Source organism: Electrophorus electricus, chromosome 14 (assembly GCF_041902795.1).
Source record: "Electrophorus electricus isolate QZ-2024a chromosome 14, ASM4190279v1, whole genome shotgun sequence".
Lineage (NCBI taxonomy): Eukaryota > Metazoa > Chordata > Actinopteri > Gymnotiformes > Gymnotidae > Electrophorus > Electrophorus electricus.
The window spans coordinates 6,090,001-6,101,474 of NC_137510.1; the positions used below are offsets into that span (position 1 = coordinate 6,090,001).

Consider the following 11,474-nt stretch of genomic DNA (forward strand, 5'->3'; position numbering starts at 1 on the left):
CCAAAAAGAGAGGCACTTTGAAATCGCAATGGCATTCTTTCTCTACTTTGCTACTACCAAAATATGACGCTAGCTAGCGCGCACTCGCTTAGAGTAGGCGAGAACATTATACATTACATAAATACCGAAAGCCGTTTTCTGACTTGATGAAGGCATCCTAGATAACCTACATTGTCTCGTTACACATACAGACCTTGCAAAACCTCATGCATTTCTTCGGTGAAAGTCTCTAAAGATTTTCCTTTCATTTTATGTCGCCTGTCTTTCCCCTTGTTTATCGGACGTTCCTTTTGGCCCTGCTTCTTGCGTCCCATCGCTAAAATTTGCTGTTTAGCTAGCTATCTTTAAGGGTGATATGCGTTACATCAAACAGACGCAACTTTATACATCAGCTACAACGGCTAACACCCCCCCCCCCCCCATAACCATTTTCAACACTTTTAAGAGTAACACGACGGTCGCATGACGGTAGGACGCGTAGAGATGACGTTTCCATGACGTGACTGCCAATAGGAACTAACCAGACCGTTCTGCGAGGATGGCAGAACACACCAATAAACTACCATTGACAGTGTATAATCACCTTAAAATAACTTGTATTACAGTTTGTCCCTGCAGCCTAATGACAAAAGATAGCACAACGTTCACTTTGATTTTTTTTATCGCGACATGCCCTAGCCAGCTTTTAACTTAAATTTTAATTAAATTAATTTTTTTCAACACAAAAGTAATTTTTGAGAAAAGCAAGCAAGAACAATGTGTTGACTTTACTTAGAAAAGTATTTTGGTACATACTTCAACCAAAGGGCTGTATTCAGTCATAATATAATGTTATAATGCAAAATACATATAATACAGAATATAATTAAAACTATGAAGCCCCATACGCAGCATATGCAGCTGTTAGCCTATCAACATAAAAGAAATATTGTTTTTCAATAAAGAAACTGACAAATAATGGTCGTTGTGTTCTCGGGTTGGCAGGATCTACCAACGTGACAATGACGTTGCATACAGAGTCACGTGATCAGCAATGGCAACATGGCGATGCTCGCTGAATTAAATCAGGAACTGTAAGTTCCCCCCACATTTCCACAAAAACTGTTTAAAGTTTTGGCAGTCATGTGGTGTGCATTTGCTGGACGACATTTACCATGGTTGATATTCCTGGGTAAGCCTTCTATAATTGTGTTAACTCTGAGTTTGTGCCTGATCTTATCAAGCAAATGTTAGCTAGCATTGTCATATGTGCTGTATGTTTGAACACAGCAGCCGATGCAGAAGATCTACGTCTGAATTATGTTCTCGGATAAATGTGGACTGTCAGTAGATTGCTAGAGCTGTAGACAAGCAGATATACTGATTATGAAACTCTGTTGCAGTCTCACTTGTATTCGGCGGGAAAATGAAGATTGTCGAGGAACCAAATACATTTGGGTGAGTTGCAGGTCGCTCGAGCTCACATGTATCTTGAAGTCCTTCAAGATCAACGACCAGTTACTGACCAATTACTGATTTGCACACAAACTTCAAGCCCTACTATGTTACTGAGTCTCTGTGTCCTTCTTGCTGTTGGTCTCTTCTCCAGTTTGAACAACCACCTCCTGGCGCAGGGAAGCCGCTTACAGCCAAGAGTCAGTCCATCTGGCGTGTCTGGCCCTCCTCATCTGTGGCGTCTGGCAGGAAAATGCTTCAGCTACCTCGAGTCCACGTCAGTAGTGTTTTAATGTCTGATACAAACTACGGCATGGTTGTGTTTTTATGCGTTTAGGGGTGTTGTGTGTTTTAAGTTTAGGGGTGTTTACATATATGCCATTTTTCTAAGACTGGCTTTTTTAAATGCAGTATTTCAAAATATACATCAAAACTATCATTAAAAACTATATTTATGGTCATTTCAGAGTAATTGCACTAAATAAACACTATAAAATACTTATTGCAATTATATTATGTTTACCGTATTAAAATATATGATGTAGTCCTGTAATGAAATGACTATAAATTGATAATTACCTTTTAATTAAAAGAAACCATCTGGGGTATAGTAAAAAAAAACACTGTTGTAATTCAACTTTGGAAATCGTGTTTCAGAATTTAATGCATAAGACAGAAAAGGCTAGATTATTGCCTCTGTAATTGGTGAATTAATGTAATATTGTTAATGCACATAGATTGAAAGAGTAGTGGCTTTTCCTTATTTGTAATGTGCTTGTTGTTCCAAAGTAAAAACCTGTGAGATGAAAAAATGTTTGTAAACTAAAAGCTAGGATGACAGAGTTTGTAAGAATGCCACATTTCCTGTAAAATTATCAATGCTGTAGAGGCATCTAACCAGAAATTCCAATCCACCAACCGTAATGAAATAGATTCCACATACTTAAAGAAAGAGGTTTTTTTTTTGTAAAGACTTTTAAAATTATTTTATTAATTAAAACTGTTACAAAGTATAAAAAAGTTATTTATTTATACTTTGTAATAGTTTTTACTGAGTGTGGCAAAGTCAAGGGCAGGACCCCATCTACTCTTCTGTTAAAAACGCTGGCTTTATGGCTGGTAGCTAATACTGAAACAGACCACTGAAATCCTGTAGGTGTCGTGCCCATATTCCAAACTCCGACCCTAAAGGATTTTTCTCTATTTAAAAAATGAATAGCGTTTTTGCTCGTGATCAAAATATTTTATGTATTTTCATCTCCCAAACATCACTGGATTCTCTGAATTGCAAGATTATTAGGTAGTCGAAAATTGAATCGAATCGAATATTGTTATGTACAACCACAAGCTACGACGTGTTAATATTACATCATTATTTGAGGCTATAGTGGTTATATCCCTCTATGGTTTGTCAACCTTTTTTCAAGGATGACCACAGGAGCATGTTAAAAAGGGTGAAAATCACTTTTGGTCTGGTCACATTGAGCAGTGTAGTTTGAATGCAGATCAGTTTGTAGGACTCGTCAGAGCAAGCTATGAACAAAAGGTCTGTTGTGTCATTAGCATCAAATGGTGAAAGTTTCTAACTGCAGAGTAGCCTATACTGCCTACAATATAGCTTTAAATTATGATGGCTAATTAATAGCTGCAACATTAATTGAAGCTGGCCTGACAAAACTGGAGTTTGAAAAGCCTTACTGACAAACCTATAATAACAGGAGAGTATGCATGTCAATTGAATGTGCAAAAACGTTTTCTTACTTCTACTAAATTTTGGTTTTTTGACTCTTTAACAACCTCAGAATTCAAAAGATCCAGTGATATTTTGGGGAGCAACGATGAACATGAAAAATAATATAGTATTTGGAATATTTTTGCTGACCGCAGGCCATGATTGGGGCAAATTTTGAAAACTTATTGACAAAACCATTAGACCTAGAGTACATTAAACTTTGGGAACATGACCGAAATGTGATTGTTTTATTGGTCTATAGGTGCTAAAGGAAAGAAAATTTCTGACTGTCATGGGATTATGTGCCTATGCATTTTTGGAGGTAGGGGCTTTGGAAAAGTGGTCTTTTGTTTGTTTGTTTGGTTGGTTGGTTTTTTTGTATACTCCCTTGTAATTGCTCTCTATTGTGACATTTTTCTGCAATGCTTTGTACAGCAACCTTGAGTTTTTTATTATTATTATTACTTAGGATGTAGGATTGAAGGGAGATGGTGAACTACGTTGCGGATTAGTCTGGCAGAAGTTGGCAAGGACATTGATTCCAGCAGTTTAATATTTGCTTCTGCTAGAGGCTGCGTTCTTAAAAACGTGACTGATTTCTGCTCTTCTCATTTGTTAGGTATAAGTATGAGTTCTGTCCATTCCATAATGTGACCCAACATGAGCAGAGCTTCAGGTGGAATGCCTATAATGGAATACTGGGGTAAAACGCTCACGCACGTTATAGAAAACAGTCCTGATCATTTTAGTGCAAAAATCAACAAAAGCTTCATTAAGTAATTCTAGTGTGTACATTTCACATATTGCACAATGTTTATTTTTTATTTTTTCCTGTGTAAATATGTAGGATCTGGCAGGAGTGGGAGATAGAGAATAACACATTCACCGCTATGTGGATGAGAGAGGGAGACTCCTGTGGCAACAAGAACAGACAAACAAAGGTATTGCGTACATGCATGTGAGCGCGCATGCATAAGTGTGCACACGTGTGTGTGAGCACGGGTGGGCGTGTTCGATCACTCTGTCATACCAACTGCTCCCTCTCAGGTCCTCTTTTCATGTGGCAACAGCAGTAAGCTGGCCAGGGTGTCGGAGCCACAGACTTGCATGTACTCACTCACATTTGAGACACCACTCGTCTGCCATGCACACTCCCTCTTAGGTGAGTTAAAAGAAGTGAGTGTGTGTGTCCGAATCTCAGACAGATCCACCAGCTGATTCTCATTTCTGATGTGTGTGCTGCTATAATGTGTGTATGTGTGCGTGTGCGTGCACTTGCAGTATATCCAGTGTTGAATGAGAAACTTCAGAAGGAATGGGATGACATTGAGCAAGCCCGGTATGAAGAACTCATCACTGAACAGGTAACTCACTGTCGTGCACACACTCACATACATACATACATGCATACATACATACATGTATACATATATATGCATACACACACACACACACACACACACACATATATATATATATATATATATAAAATGTACAACTCTATAGTATATGTTGTGTACTTTTTGTAGGGCTACAATAAGATGCTGAGGGAACTGTTTGAAGAGGCCGGTTTCCTGAAGAGAGCTCAAAAGCTGCAGAAAGAGGAAAAACAAGCACAAAAGCACCAAAGTCTAGAGCAGTGCATGCAGGTGTGTGTGTCTGTGTGCGTGTGTGTGTATAAATGCATGTCAGTAAGTACAGTGAAGCCCAATGTCCTGTGTGTTAACAGGACTTTGAGAAACAGCGTGCTGAAATGCAACGACTGCACGCTCTCCTCATCCAGCACAACATTTCCTATGAGACATACACTGGTGAGACACTCAAGACAAGCCCCCTCCCCCCCTTTACTGTGAACACTGCTAATCCCACACACTCAGCATGTTTTAGTGTCATGTTCACCTGATATCCACCTTGCTTTTTCTCATATTAATTTCTTTATTTCCTTTTCTCTCAGGAAGTTCAAACACTCCACAGACCCCTCAGCCCTCAGCAGTAGGTGCCCAGCATCTCCGTGGCAACACAGGAAGCATCGCCAAGCAAGATGCCTAACAACCACTTACGTCTCAGCCAACTGGGAGAAGACCTTGTGTTCAGTGACGAGCAACTGCAGGATATTTCATTGTTCTGATAACCTTTCTAAGTTTGGCCTAGTATCATGATCTTCTAACCATTTTAGTCAGAGGACAGTACTGGCATTTTGACAGAACATATTCACTTTGTTCCTCCTTTTCGTTGCATCTTCAGAAAAAACTGAGCACACCTTTTTAAAAAAAATCAATCTGTTACATACTTATGGTGAATAAAAAACACATTATATAGACTTTTTAAAACAACAAAACTTTCCATGTTAATGAATATGTACAAAGCAAGCAATGAATCTTGTTTTGGTTCATAATATAAAAGTAGTTGATTCAGCCTTGAATGTGAACAATGTCAATTGTATCTGTTTAACAAATGCTAATATTACCATTCAAATTCAACATGTCATGACCTTCCTGAACTCTTATGCGTTATGTTGTTCTCCACCAGGACTTGGGAAGTATTAAACAGTTAAAATTGTTTCCACCTTTAGTTAAGTACATGCTCTTCCAGCAGAAGGGGACATATGGTTGGATTAATTATATGTTATTAAATTGCACATATGCTTCAGCCTTTAGTGCACACTACTGTCACACAGTCCCTCTCAAACAAGTTGCAACATATTAAGAAGTGTCAAGTACTTTGCATATGAACACTTCAGAATGACATGCACAACCGGGCGCAACTTGAGTTTCAGAAATGTGATGTTTAATAGTTGGAACGTATTTTGTGCCACGAAATTGGAACCAGTTTTCTATAACTTTGCTGTTTTGTTTTGGGTTGGGTTTTTTTTTTTTTTTTTTGCTTTTTCCGTTTTTGCTCCAGTGTGTAGCCACGCCAAATAAATGTATTTAAGCTGTCAAAATGATTTAGCAAGTAGTCAGTGCTTTTGAATCGTTTCATGTTTTGCTTTGAATTCAAGCTTCTGGTGACATGATTGGACTTGAATTATTAATACTGGATTCCAGAAAGAAAGAAAAAAAAAAGCTATGAGTCAGCAATTCAATTACAGTGATGTTATGGGAGTTAACTGTGGTACAAATATTTTTGGGGCATTTATCCATTGTGAAAATCAGTTGTATTTGTAAAATTGCTTGATATGGCAATCATGCTTAGTAAGGACACCTACTGCAATGTATGTATTTGAAAATAACAACCTCTAATTATATCCATGTACAAATTGTTTTCCAATAATGAGTATGTAGCTCAGTGGTTAAGGTACTTGACTTGTAGTTGGAAGGTTGCCCCACAGTTGGACCCCTGAGCAAGGCCCTTAACCCTCAAGTTGTACTCATACTTTTAAGTCACTTTGGATAAAAGCATCAGCAAAATGCCATAAATATAACAAGCACAAACATGACAATGTTTTGAAGAGAAGGTAAACTGCTTATCTGACCACTGATGGATTTCTCATTGTTTGCAAGGATTAGAATAAGATGTGTGTAAGAATAACATACTAATGTAACGGATGCGAGGCAAAAGCAGGACATGATAAGTGGGTTTACTGCAGCTAATTCACACGGTCTAACCAAAACAGGACACAAGGTAAAAAAGGCAAGGCACAGTGAGTAAAAGCCCGGAAATCAATAACCATAAACTTACGTTGGTCAATTTCCAGTGGAACGCAGTGCCTGAACTCAAGCAAATTAAACTTGCTAAAAGGTGAGTATATGGACACGTCCAAGTCTTGCAGACACGTCTGAATGACTCCTACAGACAGGGCTAATGATCAGAGTGGGGGCCGGGTGACGTTACACAAACAGAAAATCAGCCCAGAAGTGACAGAACTTCTGTCACAGTGGGCGAACCATTTTGATCGTTTCCAAAGTTGCAGATCATTGTTGATCGAAAGTAGTTTGAATGAAAGGCACAATTAAGCTTTTTAAAAGTTTTTTAATTAAATTAAATCAAGGAAACGTATGACCACTGGGTTTAAACATCCTTATGAGTTTTATTGTTTTTCTGTATTAATCTTAAAACAATCAAAAGTCACCGAGTTGCACACAGAAAGAAATCACTTAAATTTGCTAAAATTAAAAAATAAAATTAGCTCCACATTATGGTAAATTGCTGTATGATATAGCAAGAGCTCACACAGAGTGGAATAGGAGTGGATAATTTGGTTATTACCACACTCCTCTGCACCCTGTCACAGATTTTTGAAACAAAGATCCAAAATGCACTCTGCCAGAGCACTATAAAGCATATAAAGTAAAAGTAAACAAGAAATCAGACATCCTTGTCCTGACCTTAACACCTGTGGCATGACCTCAAATATGGTGTCCACTGACTGTGCCTCAATTAACTTAACACTGTCTGCGCAATGTTTTAGGTTACTTTAATTAAATTCAGGCATCTAATTAAAATCACTGTGTGTGAAGTCAATAGCCCATCATAGGGATTATGTCCAGGAAGACTACTCATTATAATCTTCACCATTAATGTCCTCTTCACATGTCTCCTCAACAACCTCCCTCACTTCTCTCCCTTCCTCCTCATCTTCTACTCCTATCAGTGCCTGTATTTCTTTGTGCCCAGTAACCACCCCATTTACAATTTCTGGCAATTCTTCTGGTTCTGTCACCTCACTTTCCGAATCGGTGCCCTGGTTTTTCAAATCCCTTTTGTCTAGTTTTCTGTCTAGTTCTGAGTTTGCCTGCGTTTGTGGGTGTTCTTGCTCCAGCATCCCTATGGCACTCCTGCCTTTTTCTCTGCCTGTTTCTGCCCCTTGTTCTTTCACCACGAGCATTTCAGTTGCAGACTCTTCCTCAGTTAATCCATCCTCTGCCTGATCCCCAAGCATCTGTTCCGTGACGTTGTCTTCTTCTTCCACTCCGTCTGTCTTACCTCGGGGAGCTGGGCTCTCTCTTTCTCCTGCTGCCTCGCATATCTCCCGTGTCTCCTTCACCATCGGTCTGTCAAAGGTTCCTCGTGTTTCTGCACTCGTCCTCCTAAGGTACGCCTGGACATCAGGCAGGATGATTTGCAGCAGATTCATTTCTGCTTCTAGCCTGGACACAATCTCATATTTCTCCCTGATCTTCTGTATCTCGTGTGTGTGCCTCTGCTCGATCTCACTTTTCTGCTGTTCTATCTCTTTTGTCAGCAGCTCTACCTTTCCCTGTGCCTCCCTGCACCTCTCTAATGCCTTTCTCAGCTGTGCATCTAGCTCATCCCTGCGCTCTGCTGTGTCTGCACTGTCTAGTGCTTTCTCGAGGACAGCCATTCTCGTTGCTGCAGCCACAATGTTTTCTTGCTCCCCCTCGAGCAGTCCTTTCCTTGCCATGAAAAAATCGAGAAACTCCTTTTCGAGGATCTCTGTTGTCTCAGCTTCTTCTTGCTCTCTTCTCTCCTCCCTTCTCTCATGTATCCACCTCACAATCGCCCCCATCTGGTCTTTTGGGTTTTGGTGCCTTTCTGTCGGCACCTCGTCACTCTCGTTGCACTCGTCGAGCAGCTCAGTGGCGACAGGCCCATCTGACATGACTGCCTCGCCAGGTCTTCCTCTGTTCGCTGTAACCAACACAAGCAGTCACAAGTGTAAGGTTATGAAAAGACATGCCAACCATCTCTGCCTGCCAAAGTGCCTCAAGCTTGAAGAACCTTGAATATTACAAGCAGCAGTGAACATCAAGAACATCTTCCTAATTACAAGCCCTGAGAAACAGAAGTGAGAAGTAACTGAAATGTTATCGAGTAAACTCAGTTAACCTGCAAGGAAACGAGCCACCCTTTGCTCCTGCTGCTTCTTCGCCTCCTCCAGCTCTCGTTCTTTCTCCTGCAGAGTCACACCTAGCTCCTGTGTCCGGCTATTCTCCTCTTGCAGCTTCAATCCCAGTGTCGCCAGTTGCCTTTTGCATATTTGTAGCTCACCAGCCATGTTGTTTATATGCTCCTCTCTCTTGTTCGCTGCCCTACCCATGGTCTCCAGGTCAGTCAGTCGGCCTTGCAGGAGCCCCGTCATCCTCCGTAGCTGCTCTGTAGTGCACTCCAGCTCCCTCGTCCTGCCTTGAAGCTCTTCTTCTGCCTTCTCTCGATATTTCTTTGTCTCGCTCAGTTCCTGTTCTTTGGACTGCAGAGTCACTCTGAACTGCTGCACCATGCTGTCCTTCTCTTGTAGCTTGAAAACCAGCATCTCCAGTTCTCTTTTACAGGCTTCCAACTCCTCCTCCTTTTGCTGCAGTAATTCCTTTACCTCTTCAATATACAGTGTAAACAAATAAAAATCAGTTTCAAATCGTCCATAAACGTCCATACAAACACACATTAATGTGTGCTTATATTTGGTGCTTTTCCCTGATTAGAATGATCAGTAATCTCACCAGAATTCAAAAAGTTTTTCTAGAATATTTCTTTCGGCGTGTTTGTAGGTCAAATTCTGCACTCACCGAGCATGTGGACAGAATCTTCCATGTTCAGGTCCTGCTGTGTGATCCTCAGTCCACCTGAAGACCCACAAGCAGTGAAAGGTGGTATAGGCTGCCTCTGGATATGCTGCTATTTAGTCAAACATTTTGTCTTGTAATATGGATAAACCACAGGTTTTCTGGAAATTCATTTTACTGCACTGTTGGATACTCGGTTGCAGTTCAAACCAAAAATCTGCAGAGTCCAGTCATATTCAGACTATATAGCTTAGGCTGAACAGCAGAATTAAAAAGGTAACAGGTAACTCACATCTCTCAGGAGAAAGTGGATCCATTCCTAAATGAGGACAGAATATGGAAAAGATTTTCATGAATCATTCAACTCAGTTACACAAGTCATGCTTATCCATGAATAAGTGCCACTTAGCTGTCTTAAAAACACACATTTACTAGCATTATATAAATGCATGCTGCAAAAGCCAAGGCAGTAAATAGCATTCATTCACTGCAACTCAAACAACCCATTTTAAGACTAAACAGAAAAAAAGATGGAAACAGAACAATTATTTCACCCTCACCTGCCATATATAAATGTATCGATTTCTCCAACTTGTTGTCTCGAGTGATGATCTGACAGACATAAATTCCTGTGTCACCTGGACCAACTTCTCTCAGGATCAGAGACACATTTCCTATCTCAAGCTCTTGGGTCAACAGGCTCACTCTGCCTGCGTACGCCTTTGCCACCGTTACCTGGCCCTTTTTATATTGGTAAATACATTCTATTCCCCTAAACCACCGGATCTCCATGGTAACAGCGCTTGTTTCGGGAGAGAGGTGAGAGGTAAGTGTAACGTCATCACCGGGGTAGGCGAACACGCGGTTGTAGCGGCAGACTAGTATGAACATATCTGTGGACCTAGGAAGAATGATTCAACAAGGCAATGTTACTATCATGCACACAAATTTACTCACAGGCAAATTTATACAGGCCACCTACACCCTCTGGGGGAGGAAAAAAAATGACAATTATAATGGGCACTTGGGCAACAAAGCTTTACAAGAGCAAGGTGCCTCCGCTGTGCACAATTATAGCTAAATATTCATTGATGTTTCAATATACATGAATAGAATACTATGCATAAATAGAAAATATAGAGAAAGTACTGAAAGAGAAAGTACTTTTTGTAAGCCACTAGCAGACGCCATTCATTTGGGAAAAGCAACCTAGCAACACCTGGCCAATTACAGGTGAAGTAAGACATTTTTTAAGGCAGGAGGAAGAGAGAGACAGAGACACTGCAGTCCTCACCTTGTCTTTACAGCAGACTTTTCCAGAAGAACAATCTGCGAACCAACACACCAGAAAACTTACAGACACACACCCACATACAGACACACCCATTTAATCTGAAAACACCTAAAACACTTCTAGGTCAAAAAATAAAATAAAATAAATAAAACAGCGCAGTGCAAATGTAACACTCAGTCTTGCTCCAGGCTACGACAGTCTTCAAATGTCTGTCAACAGAGCATGTTATATTACAGCCTACCCTTTTCTCAATACTGAAGTCTTTTTTTTTTTTTTTTTTGCTTCCACGCCTGTTGTCGCCTTAAGTATGATCAGAAAAATGTGAAATGACTTGACAGGTGGGTGTATTCTTCCAACAAAAAGTATAAGCCTCGTTGCACTTGATTAGTTCACTTCACTGAGTAATAGGCACATGTGCCACACCGCTGCGTGAGAATATTTAAACTACTGCAGCTACATTCCTTACTAATAAACGGAACAAAGGTCCCCCAGTCCAAGGGGTCTCAGTAGACCCGCACATTTTCGCGTAGACCCGCACATTTTCGCATTT

General features: G+C 40.3%; 3 protein-coding genes across 4 annotated transcripts in view; 1 reads left to right on the forward strand and 2 right to left on the reverse strand.

Annotated features, from left to right (window-relative positions):
• The window catches only part of tsr3 (TSR3 ribosome maturation factor), a 10,458-nt gene extending 10,030 nt beyond the window's left edge, over positions 1-428 (reverse strand). Inside the window, 1 exon segment of the mRNA XM_035531207.2 lies at positions 194-428. Within this exon segment, the coding sequence (XP_035387100.1) occupies positions 194-314 (121 nt within the window). The 5' untranslated portion in view covers positions 315-428.
• Positions 429-1,021: 593 nt separating this feature from the next.
• Positions 1,022-6,113, forward strand: gnptg (N-acetylglucosamine-1-phosphate transferase subunit gamma). Of its 2 annotated transcripts, XM_027019670.3 has the most exons (10): positions 1,022-1,171; positions 1,383-1,437; positions 1,589-1,711; positions 3,786-3,869; positions 4,014-4,107; positions 4,214-4,328; positions 4,448-4,530; positions 4,696-4,815; positions 4,896-4,977; positions 5,121-6,113. In XM_027019670.3, the coding sequence occupies exons 1-10, from the start codon at positions 1,123-1,125 to the stop codon at positions 5,213-5,215; spliced, it is 900 nt and encodes a 299-aa protein (XP_026875471.2). In that variant the 5' UTR covers positions 1,022-1,122; the 3' UTR covers positions 5,216-6,113. The 2 variants fall into 2 exon arrangements, with proteins under 2 accessions (XP_026875471.2, XP_081553012.1); XM_081696886.1 differs by having other exon boundaries at positions 4,696-4,977.
• Positions 6,114-7,181: 1,068 nt separating this feature from the next.
• On the reverse strand, positions 7,182-11,418 carry LOC145651135 (uncharacterized). Its single transcript, XM_081696055.1, has 6 exons — positions 10,925-11,418; positions 10,191-10,531; positions 9,923-9,949; positions 9,634-9,690; positions 8,957-9,442; positions 7,182-8,758 (listed from the first exon to the last, which is right to left on the reverse strand). Exons 2-6 carry the CDS (start codon positions 10,519-10,521, stop codon positions 7,662-7,664), a joined length of 1,998 nt encoding a protein of 665 aa, XP_081552181.1. The 5' UTR covers positions 10,522-10,531; positions 10,925-11,418; the 3' UTR covers positions 7,182-7,661.
• Positions 11,419-11,474: the final 56 nt, after the last annotated feature.